The sequence below is a fragment of the Triturus cristatus genome, chromosome 6 (assembly GCF_964204655.1).
Source record: "Triturus cristatus chromosome 6, aTriCri1.1, whole genome shotgun sequence".
In the NCBI taxonomy this organism is placed as follows: Eukaryota; Metazoa; Chordata; class Amphibia; order Caudata; family Salamandridae; genus Triturus; species Triturus cristatus.
This window is the reverse complement of record NC_140589.1, coordinates 108,746,639-108,766,845: the sequence shown is the minus strand read 5'-3', so window position 1 is coordinate 108,766,845 and position 20,207 is coordinate 108,746,639. Positions and strand designations below refer to the sequence as shown.

The following is a 20,207-nucleotide window of genomic DNA, read 5'->3' as shown; positions in this document are numbered from 1 at the left end:
TCTCCAGACCGACGCATCAGACCAGGGACTAGGGGCGGTGTTGTCGCAAAAAGACCCCTTTGGGAATGAGAAACCCGTCCTCTATCTCAGCCGAAAATTGTTTCCCCGAGAAAAGAATTATGCGGTGATCGAAAAAGAGGCTCTAGCCATTAAATGGGCCGTAGAAAGTCTACGCTACTACTTAGAAGGGCGGCCTTTTACCATTTTCACTGACCATGCCCCGCTGGAGTGGATGGCTCGGAATAAAGGCCACAACGACAGGGTCCTCCGTTGGTTCCTGTCACTCCAACCCTATCACTTCACCACAGTACACCGGAAAGGAGCAAACCAGGGTAACGCAGACTACCTCTCCCGCTACCCGATGTCTCCCCCCCCGTACAGGAAAGACAGCTAGGGAAAGGGAATGTGAGGAAGTACCCGTCTGCACCAGACCAGGACGACCCCCTCCGGGCCTGAACCCCCTCCAACGAACTCCCTTCCGGACTCTGCCCTACGGAACAGTGTCTACAACGCCCATGACAACGGCGACCTCGCCCCTCTCTCTGTTACAGGAACATACCCCGAGAGACAGCAGACCGGAAGGACTACCCCTCGACCCCGGCAGCCCCTCCTCCCTGCCGGAAACCCGCTCTATAAAAGACGGAAGAGGAGAACCAGCAGTCGTCGGAACATCGTGGCAGGAGGTATCGACTCGAGACGTGGAGAAGGAAGAAGAAGAAGGCGGAGAACCCGAAAGTGGTCCGAAGACTGGTGGAGTCCTACGGAGGTAGCTGAAGAGCGGCCGTAACTCGGAGGAGAGTTACGGCGGAGCGCGTGAGTACCTGTTTCCCTTCTTTCAGCGCTAGGCGTTCTGTGTATAAGACGTCAACCCCAGTGTAAATATTCCGTCTACTCAAGACAACCCGAGTCACCGAACCACCTGTCCCTCCGAGGAAACGCCTGGGACTTACCGAGCTTCGTCGTTCCCCTCTGACGTGACGTACCTGAAGTATCAACATCGACAACCAAGGAGGAAGACCGTGAACCAACACCTTGCCCTTTTCGTTCCTGCTGGAGAACTTTTTCTTGTTGTTGTGAACTCTGCATTCACCCCTTTCAACTGCCCTGTGTGCAATAAAGCTCACCATTGCCCACTATATCCGGCCTCCTTGCCTGCTTTTCCAGCCCGCCGACCGCCCACGATCACAGTGTCCCTCAGGGAAGAGATCACCTATTTTGTCGATGTCAAACGTGTTCAGTGTGCGCTGAACCAGACCCTCCCCAGTGATCGAGAACCCTCTGGCGTTTGGTAGGGGAAGTGGAAATGCAATAGGTTTCACATTTGTTGGGGTTGGAGCTATTGGCCTTATAAATACCAATGTGTTTTTTACCCATCTAATAGATATGCCCTCCCCATCTTAATAAAATAAATAACTTGTGTTTTTTTTTTTTTTTTATGCAGTACACCTGCAATGGTACCGTAGCGCTGGAAGTGAAAATGGCAGTTCCGACTACATGTTAAAAGAAGCAGCGATGTGAGGGTGGAGTACCACAGGCTGTCACTAGTTGTCCCCTGGGACCTCTTTTAGCCACATATGGTGCTGCACCCTGCAACAAGGATAGGCAAAGGATATGGTGGAGAGGTGAGAGCTGCCGACTGGTGAGTTGGGTATAGTCTGCGGTCAGGCTCAACATCCTGTGACAATGGGATGTTTGCTTCGTTTTCCCCAGCCCGTGGCTAGGTGCGCTATATAAATAAAGTTTGTACAGTAAAAAGAAAAAACAAGCAAATAGCAGTGGCCTAGGAGGAGCGGTGAGGGCCTTTGAGCAGTGTTGTGGAAGGGGTGATGGGGAGGCACTGGAGATAAATCGAAGGCAAGCAAATGATGCGACCGAAGATTCATTGCACTAGTAAACAGAACAGTTAACGAGCAAAGAGGCAGGCAACTAAAAAAAAAGTAGTTCTCCCCAAATATAAATAACCTGAAGAGGAGGAGTCCTCACGGAAGGATACAAAATTAAAAAGAAGGACTACTAAGAGTATTTACCAAAGAAAAACCAGCATTTCTAAAGTACAGCAACAAGAACCAAAGATAAAGATGGGCATTTTTTAAGCCCAAATCCTAGATATAGCATGTTTCGAAGAAACAATGCAATCGCTGCCTGAGCCAGACCTAAAAATTGATACTGTACCAGAGCACCAGAGCTTCTTTGCTAAGTGATTTTTCTTCCTCGTGTTGAGTTCAACTACTCTTGTCAAGAAATGGAGTTCTGGCCATCCAAAAATATTAGGCAGAACATCAAACGTGAGTAAATGGCAGCACAACAGCAATAAGTTGTCCCAAGTGCGGAGAATACCCTTCTGTGCTGCATGGCTTAGTCTGCGTAAGTCTGTCCAAAAGACAGTGTAATAAATAAACTGGGTCTGCACTCTACCTCTAGGCAATATTTCTGATTGTAGGAAAATCTGTAATAAGCAAACTGGCTGTTGAGTGAGTGAAGGGCACAATGTGAAGTAGCCAGTACAACTGTTGCATGTAAGGCTGCATCACCACGCACTGCATTATTGCGTTTGCATCTGAAATACAGGGCACAGTATGATGCACTGGTTGGAGTACAGGTTCTTTCTCTGCCGACATATCTAAGTGATTTAAGGAGTGGGTGGCGTAAGCAGATATCTTGGCAGGACAAGTAGATTTCTGCAACATTGTCAGCCTCGTGCAATAAATTTTAAAAATATATTTATTTCACAACCCTACACCTTATCCCAATGTTAAACTCAGCTATAATTAACTCAAACCGCCATTATCGTAGTACTTTATAGTACCTTCCCAGATTTTACTTCTATAGTGTACTTTTTTTTTCCAATCTCATCACTAGTCTTCTACGACTGTTGTTTACAAAAATTGTAAAGCACCGAGTCAGTAGTCTTATTTGGGAAACAAAAAACTAATTATAAGTAGCCTAGACAATATGTGCTTGTGCTTCACTATATCCTAAATAGGCATTCAGGCTCCATGCACATACCCAAAGCAAATAATGATGGAGCCATCTTCCAAATACTAAGACACGGTTTTAGTTTCTTTTTTAAAGGCCAGAGTCAGCAATAACCTTTCCCATTTGATTTCTTTCTTGCTTTTATACTGCGGCTTAGGTGTTAGGGCGCATTGCAATAAAATATTTCAAGAACTACAAAGAATAAATTAGGGTGAAAAAAGCGGGCAAATACTCAAGCATTACATTTGAAATAAAAGCTGTCACTATAGCATTTTACTCTTACGGCAATTTGTACATGTAAGACAAGACTAGAAATTGCCTGAAAAGATAGGTCTTGGAATATTTCCTGATGGTTACGGAGCGGACTAATCTTTCGTAGGTCGGGTGAAAGGTCAGAAAAGGGGAGAATTCATGCTATAACTCCCGCAACAGAAATAGATTGCTTACGAGCTGAACGTTTAAGTCTAGATTTTTTAGATTTTTTTATTTGTACCTCGGACCTATTCCCTGCTTGTGACTTTCTTTCCAATGTTCCAAGCTGTACCACTAAAACTCTGTAAAGACTAAGGGCAAAGTCATGAAGAACACCCATTCCTCTATGTAAAGTCAGTATAAACTTTACATGACTGAAATATGTTGCTAGTAAGGTAAGGCAGCTGTGTCCTTTTTAGGTCTCGGCTAGCGAAGGCTGCGCTTGCGCAGTCTCGCTCGCGAGATTTAACGTTTTTTAGTACGGGGCTTGAACCCGCCCTTCTCCATTGGCTGGCTTCCTAAACGGAGGCCAGCCATTGGAAGAGAGGGGCGTCTGTCCGTTTAAGCCCCGTCTTTTTCAGATTCGGGGGCGTGTTTTTTACTTTCTTTCTCTCCTCTGGAATGTAAACATTCCAGCCAATGGGAAGAGGAGAGAAAGAAAAACACGCCCCCCAATCCGAAAATGCCGCTGCGTTTCTCCGAGGTATTTCTGCTTGACCTGGGAGAAACGCGTGGTGTTCAGGGCGATTCCCTCAACGATTCCCGCATCGCCCACTACAGTATACGCCTCCCGATAGGCTAGCCCTCGAAGACACCAAAGTACCAATTGGGAGAATTTGTTTCAATGTGTAAGGGGAAAGAGAGCATACATATTGTAATTTTGTCGACGAACAATTGGCACTATTAAAGTATGACTAGAGACCCATTTGCAGCATAGTGCTGCCTCTGTTTTTTCGCCTTTGTGCATTTTAGCACACGACACGCTCAAACTTCCATAAAGAATTGGACCGTGTTTCTTTTTTCTCTCAATAATTGTGTTTCTCGCTAAGGAACAATAAACATGTTGTAAAACAAAGGAAATTGCCTCATCTGATTTATTTTTCGAATATTGTCCTAGAGCTCGGCTGCACCTATGTTAAAATGAGAATGCAGACAGGCAAGTTTATTCCCAGGGTTGCCGGCAATCTACAATCTTCTGAATGACGGCCATCTTGCAAAGGTGTCTTTAGCAGGATATTTTAGTAATCCGTGAAGTCAAAATGGTTTAATTGAAAATAAAACAATAGTACATTAGATAAACCTATAGTTCTTGTCTTATAATACTACACTGTCATAATTTGATATAAATATCTCTAGCCAAACCACAACCAGATTAAACTTTTTCTATACCTTGAAGCATTATCGTTAATTGTGTAGTACGTTGGGTGCATCTTCGTTTCTTTAAAAGGATCGGACACGTTTGTGATAGAAAGCTAGTCAATGGTACTCTGACATAATAGAGCGCCATCTTGGTATACAAGGAAGAACTATTCGAAGTCTGTTTCTCTGTACTGTCTGTAGCACTGTCCCCGGCAGGGGCAGGCTGTTGTGACAGTTTGCTGCCGCTGCCTTATACAAGAGGGTCCTCACATTGTGTTTAGCAACGAACTGCTGCTGTCCCCCGAGACATGAGAAGCAATAGGAAGAGGTACTGCTGCTGGGTGGATAAGCGTCCGGGGCTGAACAGCGCAAGTAGGTGAGCTGGGTGATGGTAAGTGGGACAATGATACAGCGGAGTTCGCGCCCCAAACCTGCCCCAATGAGTTGCAGGAAACTAGACGGATCAAATTCAAGGCAAATCCATCAGCTGTTCTAAAGGTTGCTATATGTGAGTGGCTCTGTGTGTGGGTGGCTCTGTGTGTGGGTGCAAATGCAATAGGTCTCGCATTTGAGAGAGATTAAGCTATTGACATTGTAAATAACAATGCCGTTTCTTTAAATGTTTTAAAAACAAAAACATACAAGAATGTCATGAGCAATGCCAACAGCTCTAACTTTAACTATGCCGAGACCATTGCATTGCAAATGCTTGTTAAGAAAGGACAACGATTTAAGACTACAGACAAAATGGTGGTCTGTGAGAGATAGCCAATTTACCAGCACCTCTGAGACAGTCAGAAGTACAACGCTCAATATCTTCAATCAATAGAGCGCTTATCACCCGTGACAAGATACCAGGCGCTTGATTGAGAAATGTTTGCTGCGATGTTCTGTTATTATTCCAGGCTTCCTACTTGTTCTGAATCAGACTAGCATCCTCTCAGTCTGGTTGGTAATTGCAGTCAGTCATCTAACTTTAACGGCTATACTCACCATTTCACACTGTCTGTACTACTCTATGGAGCTCCACACAGTGGTGTTGGCTCGGGGAGAAACTAAGTTAAGCTATCTGATAAACGTTCGCAATAATCAAATATTAATTATAGGAAATGTCAATATTACAACTGAGGCGATCAACATGATTTATTACTTGATCGCTTATCAGCAAAGGGTTTAGAAAACGACCCATATCAAAGTGATTACAATTGATTGTCTGCAGGTTTCTGCCACCTCGTCAGTAGTAGTGCTATCACAACCTTAGTTCACCTGGATGAGCCACTTCTGAGTGCCTTCTTCCGACAACACTGAATGAAAGAAAAACAATTTGCAATGCAACAGGTCCCGCATTTGAGAGTTAGAGCTATTGGCATTGTAAATGACAATGTTTTTACCTATGTGTTTTGGTTTGTAGTGGATGTATGAAGAGAGACTCTCTACAGGACTAAGAATGAGGAATTACCACTGGGAGCAGAGAAGTAGCTGCAGCACTGTCTGGAGGACGAAGAACGAGGAATTACCACTGCAAGCAGAGTAGCAGCTAGCTGCAGCACTGTCTGGAGGACGAAGAACGAGGAATTACCACTGGGACAAGAGAAGCAGCTAGTAGGCCACTGCTTTCAGAAAAGCACTGTCAAACAAGCAGATTTTTCTCATTTCCTACTCCGTGTGGAGCCTGCCATCTTGGATCAGTAAATATTTTTGTTTTTAACCAGTATAGTTGCACGTGCATCATTTTATGTAGTATCCTGGTTCAGTTACTAGCCCTAAAGGGTTTAGTCTTCGGTATATATATTACATCATTCTATAGGTGCATACATGCACTGTGACGTGCAAATCCATCCTCATGCCACTTTCTTTTTTGCCAAAGCTGTGCATCATAAACTAAAACGTATTCCTTCCAAAACAATGTTCCTGCTAATAGGTTCTAATTTGCAGGTGCAATTGTAGATTGATCTTGTACTCTTCTGAGCTGTAAACTGACTTGATGATAATCAACAAGGTAAAAATGTTGTCATGGCCAAAAGTTCAAGTTACCAACCCAGGCTTCTTAAAGGAGTAAGGCAGCTAAACCTAAAGACCATTGTTCAAGTACTTATCCCTTCTAGGCTGGACTATGGGAACTCTCCTCACTAGCCTTCCAAAATGTCCCCTGTTACTCTTAGAGCAGTGCTGCGTGTGGCCACTCCTCTCCTGCCCATGGCACCCTACAATGGCTCTCGATTGAAAAACGAGCACAACTTAAGACAGCCTCCATCGCCTACAAAGCCCTACACACTTCTATTCCCAGCTACTAATAATAAAGTGAATATCTTCAATGAAGGCTATGCAATCCAGCATTCCTTCTCCTTGAGGCACTTACATAAAAAATAAAATGCTGCATTAAGCAACCTCTCTCAGGCCTCGTCATCAGAATATGGAATTTTCCTCACGCTCCAAAGATACCGTGTATGAGATCATTTACTATTATTCCTTTATTTAACTCATTTTCAGACTAACCTGGAATGCATCTTCTCATTCTTACTTCCTCCATTCCACCCCCCAAAGTGCGTTTATGTGTTACACACTAAAAGTTCCACACCCACTGCTTCGGAGGACTTTTATGAATACCATAAGTCTAGTCTCCTCTCACATACTGTTTCCACTGTAAACCTTTTTAGGTTTCGCCTGCACATAGTTTGCGCCGTGCTTGAGAAATTTATTGTATTCTATATAAATCTTAAAAGAGGCTCACATCCCACCCCCTTGCTTTTGATTGGTTTCTGATCTTGCCACTTCCCTTTCCTCTCTTTCTATTGGCTCCAGAATACTCTTTCATGTAATTGCTCCTGTGCTTCTCTTATCAGTTTCCTGTGGCCCAAGTACTGGTTTAATCCATCTTGCTGGAACTTCTTTCCAGCGTGTCAGCACTTCTGCTGTCAATAAAGGTGTTACATCCTTGCTTTAAAGTTACCTCAGTGCCACGGGCTCAGCGCGCTGTTCTGATCTCTGTGAAAATCCTTAGATATGCCTTTTACTCCTTTTCCACTCTCCAGTCGAAGCACCAATACCTAGTGCCCCCAGGGCACAAGCAGACATCCATTTAATCATATTCCTGTGTTCTCCTGCTGGTAAGCAGCAATCATGCAGGGTCCCATGCAGTGTGTTTATTTGTAGTACAAGTCACAGGTAAATATTTAATTTAAAATCTATAGCTTCATGCTTCTCCGGGATTACGAACACAATGGATTTCATCTGTAAGCAGTTTTGCTTGTGCAATTATAAACTTGGCTGTTCACATTTGTTTTTTCAGTGTTGCTCAGCTTGTGGCTTTGCTGGTTGGAGGCTCTATTGTACCTAAAGATAAATGCATAGTGCTTTCACTGTTAAAAAGTGCAAGCTCATACTACTGCCTGGTTATTATTGCTTTCTATGTCATTCATCATTGCTCGCCTGACCCTATTCCTCCTGTCTAGCTGCTTAACAGGTCTTCCTACTCATTTCCCTCATTGCTGCTTGGGCATATATCACTGTCAACATGAAAGTGTTGTTTTTATGTAGAATAAACACACCTGCACTCTGTATTATGGCCTTATATTTTTTTTATCTTTTGAAAATTACTGGGCTGCTTTTATACGCTTTTTTGCTTTGTTAATGCCAAGCGCAGTCGACATTCACATGCATACACACCAATCATTAAGCCCCCTTCCACAGAAGCGATCAGAAAGCAATGTGGTAAGTGCGATATTCTAATACAGTGGGGTTATATAAAATGGTAGTCTGTTGCTTCCTTAAAAGTTCAAACTTTGCTCCTTGAAACTAAAAGGACTCTTGGATGACACGGTGTGTATCACAACGCTTCTCATTCTTTTAGTAAGCTGTTACTGCACATCCTTTGAACTGGACAAATTTACAATGGGTTCCGAGTAGTAAACTTTCTAGAAGTACACCATCTATAATACCTGTTGGTTTACGATTAATGTTTTTTTTAAAGAGATGTTAACCTCTATATAAAGTGATTAATTTATTTCTGATAAAAGAATCCATTCATAACAATGATGGCTTTTGAGATATTGGAGGGTGAGAGAGAGCCACCTTTGAACGCACATCTGAGTGGAGCTTGGAGAGCCATACTGCATGCGCACTGACTGTACAACTCACATGTCGTTTTGGGAACACTGTACAGCTTGGTGATTTTACAATATATGTAACCAGCGCCCTAGTGTTATCCGGGGTTGCCTACGTGTAGGGGAGAATTTGGTTTTGCATTTTTTTCCCTCTGGCCTGCATGTGCACTGGTTTTACCTCCTAGTAAACCTCAATTGCTTCTGTTGTGGTTTTACCCTCATTTTTTATCTGAACAGTTTTTCACTATGGTTGCACTTTTATTTTTCTTGTGCAGCCAGTACCCTAGTTTTAACCTCCTAATCCATCTATGTTGCTTCTGTCCTGGTTTTGCCGTAAAATGTGTTTTTCCAGTTCAGCCTCTGCCCTAGCATTACTACCAGTTTGTATCTGTGTAGTCTTTGCCATGGATTTGCTATGACCTTATTTTAAAACAGCAAACACCCTCAGTTTACCCATCCAGTACATCTCAGTTGCTTGTTTTAAGGCGTTATCCACATATTTGGTCTCTGCGTCCTGTGTTCTGATTTTAGTATCATCTTGTATCTGTGCAGCCTATGCCATACTTTTAGCCACTTGAAGAATCTCTGCACTTGCCTTGATGCGTTTGCCCTTACATGTTTCCTGTGTCCTGGTTTTACTGTCCTATTGTTGAGTACAGTCCGTTTCTTGGTTTCACTATCACTGTCTCTGTGCAGTCGGTACCCTAGTTGTACTCACTTGTTGCATGTGCACTGGCTCTGGTATCATTTTACCATTCATTTCGCCTGTGCAGTCTGTGCATTGGTTTTCACCAGGCGCGCAACACCCATTGGACTCACAGGGCTTCAGGCCCCCCCCCCCCTGTCGCGTGTGGCAGCCCGAGCTGAGACAGCTTCCCGGCGCACACACAGCCGCACCCGAGCACTTCACAGGTCTTTAAAAGACCTTTTGCATGTTAATGAGGCCTCGCTGGTGTTTCACCCCTTCTAAGAGCCCCTGCAGCTCCACTCTGCCTATGGCTTAAAAGATTCAGCCTCCCCCCGAAATTTTTTCTTAGGCCCCCCCAGCCCAAAATTTGGCTCTAGTTGCGCCTCTAGTTTTCACTATCATCCCGTTTCTGTACAGACGGTGTCCTGATGTTACCCTGTATTGCATCTGCTCTGGCCCTGGTATGGTTATACCCACCTGTGCAGTCTGTGTTTTGGTTTTCACTATCTTCTTGTCTATGTACAGCTGGTGTCCCGATTTTACCCTTGTATTGCATCTGCACTGTTCCTAACGTGGCTTTACCCTCATGAATGTCTGTGTAGCCTGTGTGTCCTGATTTTACCCTCGTATTACATCTGCACTGGGCCTGGGTTGTCTTTACCATCTTGTTTGTCTGTGCCACGGGTATGAGGTGCCGCATCCTGGGAATTGAGCCTGGACTCATTGACATCTTAAAAGAATTGCACTGGAACACCACTGCCAGGGTCCGCTGCACAACAGGGGGGGTGCACGGATACCTTCCCCTGCACGAGCGGAGTGAGGCAGGGGTGTATCCTTGCCCCATTTTTGTTCTCTCTCTACATTAACGATTTGGAGAGAAGGTTGGTTGCCTTAAACGTGGATTGTCCCAAAGCTGGAAATCGTCACATACCGGTTCTACTGTATGCTGACTATGCCGTCCTGCTTGCCAGGACGGCCGTGAGCCTACAACAATTGGTCAATGGACTTGTGGAGTTTATGGACGAATTAGATTTGTCCGTAAATTTGAGCAAATCGTATGTCATGATAGCTGGCAGGAAACCAAGCAGGAAATTTGCTTTTAAAATAGGGTCGCACAAATTGTAAACAGTGAGCTCTTTTTCGTATCTGGGTCTACTGTTTGACGGGGATACAAAGTTTGATCTGTTAATGGAGGATAGATGCAGAAAGTTGGTATCGGCAAATGGGGCTATTCATAACTTTGCTCGTAGACTGGGGAGGTGGTCGCCGGAACAGGTGATGAATCTGTATGTGGCGGTCAGCACTGCAAAAGCCATTTACGGAGCGGAGGTCTGGGGATTTAGAGATGTAAGGCCCCTGCAACTGGAGGAAGATAAATTTTTTAGGAGGATATTGAAGCTACCACAGGGTACCCCAGCAGAAATAACACACACAGAACTGGGGTTACCTTATATCACCGACTTGGTAAAGGTGAGACCAATTATGTTATGGCTCAGGTTATGGGTGAATCCCGCAGCGGAACTAAGCAGGCAAATAGCCCGGGACTGCTTGCAAATGGACAACCACCTACGTATCCCATGGCTGAGGTACATAAAAGAGACATTGGATTCAACAGACCACCTATCTCTTTTCAGTGTTCCTACCTCCATTACCCCCACATGTAGACACCAGATTAAAAGAGAGCTACTGGATAAATTTGAAGCACAAAGAGCAAGCACTGACTCCTTAAAGAAATCAGTTATAGCACACCACATAGTGAGTAATGGAGCAGGAATGGAGCCCTATTTATATCCAATGCATAATCATCAGGACAGATTTTTAATGTGCCGTTTTAGGCTCAACCTGTTACACCACATTTTAGCTTATCCTCCAGGTTTCACAGTAACGGTTGAGCAGAAGGGTGCCTGCGGCAATAGGTCTCCGCAGGACACCCTTCATTTTGTACTTCTGTGTTCCTTTTATCAAATCCCCCGTCGCAAATTTCTTGTTCATATCCTAAAGGAGGCTAAAATACGTGAAGCCAAGAGTGCCCTGAATTTCGTACAAATGGCCGTGGACACCCGCACTTTGTGCTCGATTGTAAATTTCTTGAGAGTGTCGGTAAGATTGAGGAATACCCGTGATTGAATAATGATGAATTAATAATGCAACGTGCCCTTTGTAAAGTGCCTTTTTAAAGCTTCGTTTTTAACCTGATTTTAACCTCTTCAGTGCCCATGACGAGATAGTCTCGTCATGGAGCACAGTTGCGCTGTGCCCATGACGAGACTATCTCGTCATGAACCCCACCCACTAGTGCAACGCCCGGCACAGGAGGGGGAAAGGGCGTGGCACTGAAGGGGTTAATGTCCGTCGGTTCAGATCTAATGTAAATATACTGTACACTGTATATTGTATTTGTATTTTGTACTTTTTATGTTGATTTTTAATCAGAGAAATAAAGATTTACTGAACTGAACTGAAGGTGCCGCATCCTGCACGTTCCTCTTTGCGTTTTGACGTAATCCAGTCAGGTATTCTGCTAGAGCATGTGTGGCTTTACAGTGTAGTGTGTTCCCTTGTGGGATGTGATATGTCAAGGTCTCAAACAATTAATATGCGTTTGGTGATCTAAAACATTTAATATGACTAGTACTATGCAGATGATCTGAGGAAGAAAAATATGGTGTGGAAAAAAATATCAAATTACTATTAAATTCCTTCTCTAGTGGGTGTATAATTTGATTGATCGATAAATCAAGTACAGTGCAAACGTGGGTAGATTATTATCCATTTGTTTCCATGTTCTGTCAGCGGTGGCAGATATGCAATGTTCATCTCCTAACCCTGAACACATCTATTAAAACTGGGCTAAATGCGTCTGTTGATTTGAACGGGAGAATGCTATGTCAGCCAAAGTGTTTTATAAAAGGAGATACTACAGACACAAAGTTTACATAAATAGCAATTTTATTGCTAAAGTGCAAGAGCAATAAGTCCCTTTTCCTCATGCTTCTTTTCTACTTATGGCATACATTTTGTAAGCCTTATGTTTGAGTGTTCTCCCCATTTAAACATTGAATCAATGCATGACAAAAAGTAAGGGTTCCCTGGGTTAATTGGAGGAAACAACTGTACATTATTTGAATTTGATTTTCACCATGCATTAAGGCACTTTCACTCTGCATTCAGACACTTATCAACCTTCACTCATGCACCACTCACCCTGCAGACACACCGTTGTCCCTGCACTCATGCACTGCTCCCACGCCTCTTATTAATCCCTTAGGCGATACCTAGAGCATTCACCAATGCTCGTTTGCTAGATAACTCGCCTGTTGCTAAGCCAGACGTACCAACTGTTAGTATTTACTAAGGATTATAAATCGTTCGCCTTTAATGATCTCTGTTGTCCTTGCGCCAAGCTGGCGACATATACACCCGATTCGCCGTTTGCTACCGCCTCTCATCTGCGGATTCGTGACCTCCCCCCTCGGGCACGACAGTGCACTCACCCGTCTACTGCTCTCCGGCTCTCGGTGGTATCTTGCTGAAGGGGGCGAAGGGTACCTTCGGGAGCGCGGGGAGGGAGACCTGCGAGATGAGCCATAATGCCTGGGGGTCTTAGGCTGCTGAGAGCCCGGTGAGGGAGACCTGCGGGAAGAACCATACTGCCCAGATGGAGAGTAATCCGGGGGTGGGGACAAATTGCGATACGAGGGAGACAGGAGTCTATGAGGAGGGGAGAGGGGCCTGCGGGATCCAGGGGGAGAGAGGGGCCTGCGGGATCCTGGGGAGAAAGGTCGCCGGGGAGGAGACGAAGGTCTGCGACCCCCAGGAGAAAGGGGTCTGTGTGGAGAGGACTGGAATCGATAGTCTCCATGAGGGCTCGAGGGTCGGAAACCACCAGGAGGGGACCCGGGCCTGGTTACCCTCGCAGGAGACGGAGGTACATAGGCACAGGGAGGAGACTGGGTCCTGAAAGTACCTGAGGGGCTGACGGGGCGATAGCCACGGGGCGGGGAGGGCACTCTGTAACCCCCAGGCGGAGTTAACGGTCTGCGGTCCGCAGGCGGTGGAGAGATGGGGGTGGGCAACAGAGAGCGACGAGGAGGGGACTGACCTCGGAAGCCCTGCGGCGGCGAAAGGGGTCTGCGGTCCGATAGGGGAGGGGAGACGGGAGTGGGCAGCAGAGAGCGGCGTGGAGGAGACAGGGCCCGTCGAGCAGGTGGGTGGGTGGGCAGGTACTGAGGATGGGACGGAACTGGCAGCAGGGGCGGGCGTCGGGCTGGCCCCTCTGCGGACTTCCCAGGCCACTGCGGGGTCGGCAGGAGTCCTGGCTTCTTCAAGAAGACGGGCTCCCTGGCCTCCGACATTGCGACGGAGGCTGCTGACAGAGCAGCTCCGGCCTCAGGTGCGCTCCGCGGCCGTTACGTTCTACGTGCGCGAGCGCCCGTGGTTGACAGAACGCTCTAACCCACCCTCCAAGCGCGAGCTCTCTGCGCATGACATACACGCGCAGTGAACACGAGCGCCTCGGATCTGGGACTGTCGTAAACAATTCAAACTGCGCATGTGCGAGTTTGAAGTGAACCGAAAGTTCATATGTGCTGGCCTCGGCGCATGGTTGCCATAAACTAGGACCTCGACCCTAGCAACGGGGCTGCGATTCGTGGTTGTCTCAGGTCTATCCAATAGGAGTGAGCTTCGTGAGACTGACGTAGGCGGAGATGGATCCAGGAGTCAGTCATTATGCTCTTCAGACTGCGAGAACAAGTCGAGCGTGATACTTTAATTGGAAAACAAGAATTTGCAAAGCCAATAGGTCTCTGTTATGTCCCATCACTACAGTCTCGTCTATGAGAGATCTACAGTAGATAATCTTCTGGTGTTTTCAATTTGTTTTTTTAGCCATGTTTTACAGCAGCCTAACTGCTGTGCCGGTGGCTGAAAGTGTAAAAAACAAAAAGTGCGATGACGCAGTCAACACTGGCACGTCATAACGCTTTTTTGTTTGACTTTTAACCATGCAGCACTGCAGCAACACAGCTGTACAACATAGCTTCTAAAATATTGAAAGGCCAAATAATGGAGCTATTTGGTTTTGCCAATGTTTTCTTTGCCATGTTGTACAGTTGCACAAGGGCTTTGCAGCATAGCTGAAAGTACAACAAAAACAAAAAAAACTATAAAGCAGCCAGTTTTGAGCATGTCATAGTACATTTTGTTTTACTTTTAGGCATGCTGCACTGTTGTACAACATGGCTGAAAATAAACATTGACAAAGCCAATAAACTTCACATAGGTGAGACCTATTAGCCATGCCAATGCTTGTTATGCCAGGACATGAGCCTCAGCACTGGATACAAGGTCTTATTCAAGACGTGACTTCTGGAACTGGACACAATATCCACTGTGAGGCTCACAGATGTAGTCTTATGTGAGTTTGCAATGATGGAAACTTTCTGATTCCTGATGGACTCTGTAGAACTGTGACGTAAACGTTAGAGCGGAGTGAAGTGAATGCAGGGTTAAAATGTTGAGGTCGCAGTTAAATGTAGAAGAATCAACATTTGGCGTATATGGAGTCAAAGCACTTACCCAGTCCATGAAAAGCATTTAACGATAACAAATGTTTTGCTGAGAAGCCTACCTATTGTTTGCCGAAAACCAGCTGGAAAGGCCGCAAAGAGAAGTACAGCGCTATTACGCAACTCAAAGCCATATATAACTCATACAGAGTGATAACTCTATAGGCGGAAAGAACCAGGTTCTGAAAGAACAGCAAATAGTGACAGCAAATTGCAAGATAACTCTGCGAACAGTAGCTCTGCGAGGCAGAGATGAACCAGGTGTCAGGCAGTACAAAGGGACACACCTCCAAGCAATGAAATACAGATACAAGAAACTGTCACCTGCTTGCCAGTACTGATTAAAGAGAGTCATCATGCCACTGCACTGCAGGGAGGGATCACAGAGGAAGCACCCAGAGTTGTGCTTGCACAGCTGTCCATACTTGAAGCGGTACACTGCCAAAGCTGCCAGATGGCGGCTCAGAACAACTCCAAATGAAAGGAAAGGACTCCTATGGAGACCAAGAGGGAGGTCAATGTTTCACAGACTGTCCAAGATGACCCAGAGGCCATCACATCGCAGGGCCTTAGAGATGGTATGGATGAAGCAGGTCCTAGTGCATAGCAGACAGTGTCGGGGAGAACTCCACCCTCAATGTCAACCAATCTCATAAATAGTTACAATGCTGCCGCCTTCTTGAAACCACCACCGTCATTAGACACCGCAGAAAAGCTGAATATTGGCAACCGATGGACTACCTGGATAGAGACATTTGATGATTTCATTGATGCAATTGAAGAAGCAGATAACAAGAAGATTATCAAGTACCTTAAGAATCTTGTTGGTAAAGGTGGAAAAGAAGTCATAAAGAAAATGCTGCAAGCTGACAAAATTAAATACACTCAAATCAAAGCAGCCTTGAATCTCAAATTCAATCCAATGCCGGAACTAGATTACGAACGGTTAATTTTCAGTGAAGAACAACAGAATCAAACACTGTAAGTTCAATGAGTTTAATGATGAGGAAGCTATACGCCTCAGAGTGATTGATGGATGCTTGTCAGATTCATTTAGATGACGAATGCTGAGAGAAACTCTTAGTCTGGAGCGAGTTCTTATAGTTGTCAGAGCTGAAGAGCGTGCTGATCGAAAAGCTGCTGGCTTGGAGGACAGAGGTGCCCAGAGTGAGCCCATCATGAACTTGAAAAGTAAGCCAAAGCACAAAGCTGAGAGATATAAAGTGATTTTTCCTCATGAAAATAACTTGTGCTTCTGGTGTGGCTTTTCGTTTCCGCACAAAGGAAAATGCCCCGCTATAGGGCATATCTGCAAAGGCTGTGGAAAAGAGAACCATTTTTTAGCGGTCTGGAAGACGAAGGAAAAAGCAAGTGCATTACAGAGCAAAGACTAAATGGCTCCCTGAAAGTTCCAGAAATGACGTTTAACACACGCCCATAAGGCCAAGTGACCCCATCAGATGGGCCAAATTGACACCAAACGAAGTCGATCGGCATCTGAATCTTCATCAAACAGTTCTTCAGTATCAATGTCAAGTGAAAGTGGGGAAGATGATTGTGTCATTTCAATGTTTACCTCAGAGAAACGTGCACAGGTTAGAATGGCCGCATGTGAGGAAAAATGCTGGTTCAAGAAAAGTTGACATGACAAAGCACCAAAGTAATTCAAACATTGTCTGAAAATCCCACTAAAAGTCAACAGTTGTTCAATATCTTTCATTATCAACAGTGGTGCGTTGATAAGCATTATGCCTGAGGGAAAATATCATGAACTGTCTCCATTTCCCCGACTAACAGCATAAAAAACTAAAGGCTATACGTGGGCTGCATCGACGCCAGTGAAAAGTCAAGGTACATTTGTAGCAACAATGAAACACAAGAAAATAAAAGTAAAAGCACCCATTTGTGTACTTGAAGGTAAGGCATTAAGCGCCCGTTTACTCAGTTTTAGCACAGCTGCTGATATGGGATGATGTCATGGAAGTATAACTTGAATGTTCATAACAAAATAATTGTTTCATGGGTTGAGAAAACTCAAGACTATGAAAGTCCAATTATACATTAATAATGACGTCCGTCCTATTGCTCAAAGATACACTTATAGGAAACTGTTGAAAAAGAACTTGAATCCTTACTCAAACATGATATTATTGAGTTATGGGAGGGCTGGGCAGAAATAGAAGCTAGGATGCTTGATGTGTTTATCAATTTCTGCTTCTTTATTTAAAAATTAGATTTAAAAGGTTTTCCTTTGCAGATCTTCAGCAAATGTTTTTTCACTTTTTCTTCTTTTTCCAGCTTCCTTACCTCCTGTGGATTAATTCTTCTCTCTTTCTTGAGGGATTAATTTGTCAATACCATAATGGAGAACAAAAAGGTTTCCAACACGCCCACGCTGGGACTATTTGCCACAACACCTGGAATAAGCAACTCTGAGTCCAAAGTAGTAAAGAAAAAAATGTCTCGCCCTCTATCCTGAGTAAAGTAGCGCCCTGACTGCCTTATGCGGCGAAAATGAATTGAAGGAAATACCGGGAAGGTACAGATACCACAAGCACCCATGTAAATTATGTCAACAGTCAGTGAAGCCCTTTTTCCCATCCTCTCACCACCTGCCCTGCTCCCACAAGACCCAACTTCCCTCTCCTGTCATCACCCAGTTAAGAGTCACTCACCATCCATGCCGCACTTCTCCTGAGTTGCGGCGGCAAATGCACCATTCCTGGGGGTATTCCACCAGTCCTCGCTCCACTCCTCGGCTGCCTCGTATTCATCACTACAGCCTTCTTCTGGCCCCAGGCTTCCTTCCTTCGACGTCTCCCATGGTCCTCCTTTGGTGGCATCCTCGACGTCTTCCAGCTTCTCTGGCTCTCACCTCTTGATTTCCAACTCCTTCGTTCCTGCACCTTCCTGTTCCTGTTTTTCTGTTCCCGGGCGGCTCTCGCATTGGTCCCCATGGTTGTGAGCTCCTCCTCCTTCCTGTATGGGAGAGGTCTGGAGCAGAGTGTTAACTCTTTCCTGTCCTCGTTGTTTCCCGGTGCGTGACGGTCTCGGCGGCCTTCCACGAGGGGACATATCAACCCATGGCACATAGTTGGTGTTGAGTAGCTCAGGACTGGGTTCTTCCTCACATGAGTGTACCACAGGTCCAACTCCATGAGTTTCTCCCATAGTGGTAGTACCCTAAAAAGGATTGTGATGGAGCTGTACACATTTGCATGGATATACGTCAAGCGAACAAAGCAATCGAAAGAGAACAACATCCAGGTTCACACATTGCCGACATGAGAACACAATTAAATGGTGTGAAGGTATTCTCTTGCCTTGATTTGAATAAAGGACAACATCAGTTGGAAGTCAAGGAGAACTGCAGGTACATTACAACCTTTCCTACACTTGTTGGTCTGTTCCACTACAAAAGACTAAGTTTCAGTGTGTCATTAGCTGCAGAGTTGTTTCAAGATGTCTTTCGATGTATCATACAGCCTGTCATTCATGCTTTCAATTATAGTGATGACATATCGATTTTCGGAGCTACACAGCAGGAGCACAATAAAGTTATCATTCAAGTGTGCCATTTGTTCACTGATGCAGGTTTAACTTTGAATGCTAAGAAATGTGAGCTCCATAAGACAAAGTTAAAATTCTTTGGCTATATGTTTTCTGATGGGGGTATGACACCCGATCCAGCTAAGGTGCAAGCGCCATCAACTGCCAGTCCCCCACAAGATATTTCCATGTTATGTTCATTCCATGGCATGGCCAGCTATTGTTCTAGATACATACGAGACTTTGCCACTATCAGTGCGCCATGAAGAGGTTTGACGATAAAGAATGTTTCTTTTCATTGTTCACCTGAATGCAAGCAAAGTTTTCAGAAAATCTAACAAGCTATCAAGAATGCTACTAAAATTGCATACTTTGTGCCAAAGCTTCATACCAAGGTTGTCGTTGGCGCTAGCCCAGTCAGGTTAGGTGCCATACTAGCACAGCACAGCGTACACCCAAATTCTTGAAGACATATTGTGGCAAATGTAAGCAGAAATTTGTCCAAAGCTGAAGATGCTTATTCACAACCTGAGAAAGAAAGCTTAGCAGGGCTGTGGGCTGGTTAACATTTCCACGTATTCTTGTGTGGGAAGCCCTTCACACTTTTGACAGATTATCAAGCATTTTTAACCATCTTTGGCAATCCAAAGGCAAAAATACCTCCACGCATTGAACATTGGGGTCTGCGATTGCAAGAATACAACTACACCATCGTGCATCATCAAGGGAAAGATCAAAACTATGCTGACTACTTCTCACGAGTGTCTCTACAGTGTCCTGACAATCCTTCCAAGATGGCTGAAGCATACATACATTTCACTATGAAATCAAGCACCCCAGCTACCATTTCGTTTGAACAAATTGTCACTGCCATGAGTCAAGATATTGACATGCTAAAACTGAAATACATTATTACATATCAGTCTTGGTACCAGCACTCTCGACCTCCTACCAGTGACAGTGAATACCAGAAGTTTAAAAATGTCAAAGATGAACTGTCCATTACTCAGGAAGGCATTATAAGAGGTTCGAGAATTGTCATTCCAGAGAGTCTGCATCAAAAGATAATTGAAGTGGCATAATGGATATTGTGGAATTGTTGCTACCAAACAAGACTGAGTCTGGTTTCCACAGCTCAGTGAGAGAGTTGAAAGAGAATTGAAAGCCTGTCATCCATTCAACTGCCTGTCCTCGAAAACCACGCAACACACCTTAAACATGTCAGAGTTGACAACACATGCATGTGAAAGAATTACTGTTGCCTTTTTTGGTCTTCTTGACAATGGGCATCACCTGATGGTGATCGTTAATTAATATTCCCTTTTTCCATTGATAGAAGATCTTGCATCTATCACTCAAGAAAGAGTCTTCAAGAGATTAGAGGACATCTTGGCGATATGTGATGCGCCTGCGATTTTGAAGTCTGACAATGGCCCACCTTTCAACAGTCGAGAATTCAGAGACTTTCTCAGTCTTCTTAATGTGAAGCATCAGAAGAGCACACCTCTTTGGCCACAGTGGCCTTGCCAAAAGTTTTATGAGCACTCTTAAGAAAGCTGTTCAGCATGGTGTACTAGAAAAGCTCGATCTTAACATTATCTTTAACTCCACTTCTTTGAACTTGCCATTTGACCACTCACTTGACCACAGGTGAAAGCCCTGCAACGATGATGATCGGGAGAGCCATAACCAAGTTACCTCAATGGAGCA

At 44.7% G+C, this 20,207-nt stretch overlaps 1 protein-coding gene across 1 annotated transcript in view; it reads right to left on the bottom strand.

Moving 5' to 3' along the window:
• LOC146816469 (uncharacterized) overlaps positions 1 to 13,857 on the bottom strand; it is a 396,549-nt gene extending 382,692 nt beyond the window's left edge. The window contains exon 1 of the mRNA XM_085610300.1: positions 12,873 to 13,857. Within this exon, the coding sequence (XP_085466426.1) occupies positions 12,873 to 13,733 (861 nt within the window). The 5' untranslated portion in view covers positions 13,734 to 13,857. The remainder of the gene's footprint in view (positions 1 to 12,872) is intronic.
• Positions 13,858 to 20,207: the final 6,350 nt, after the last annotated feature.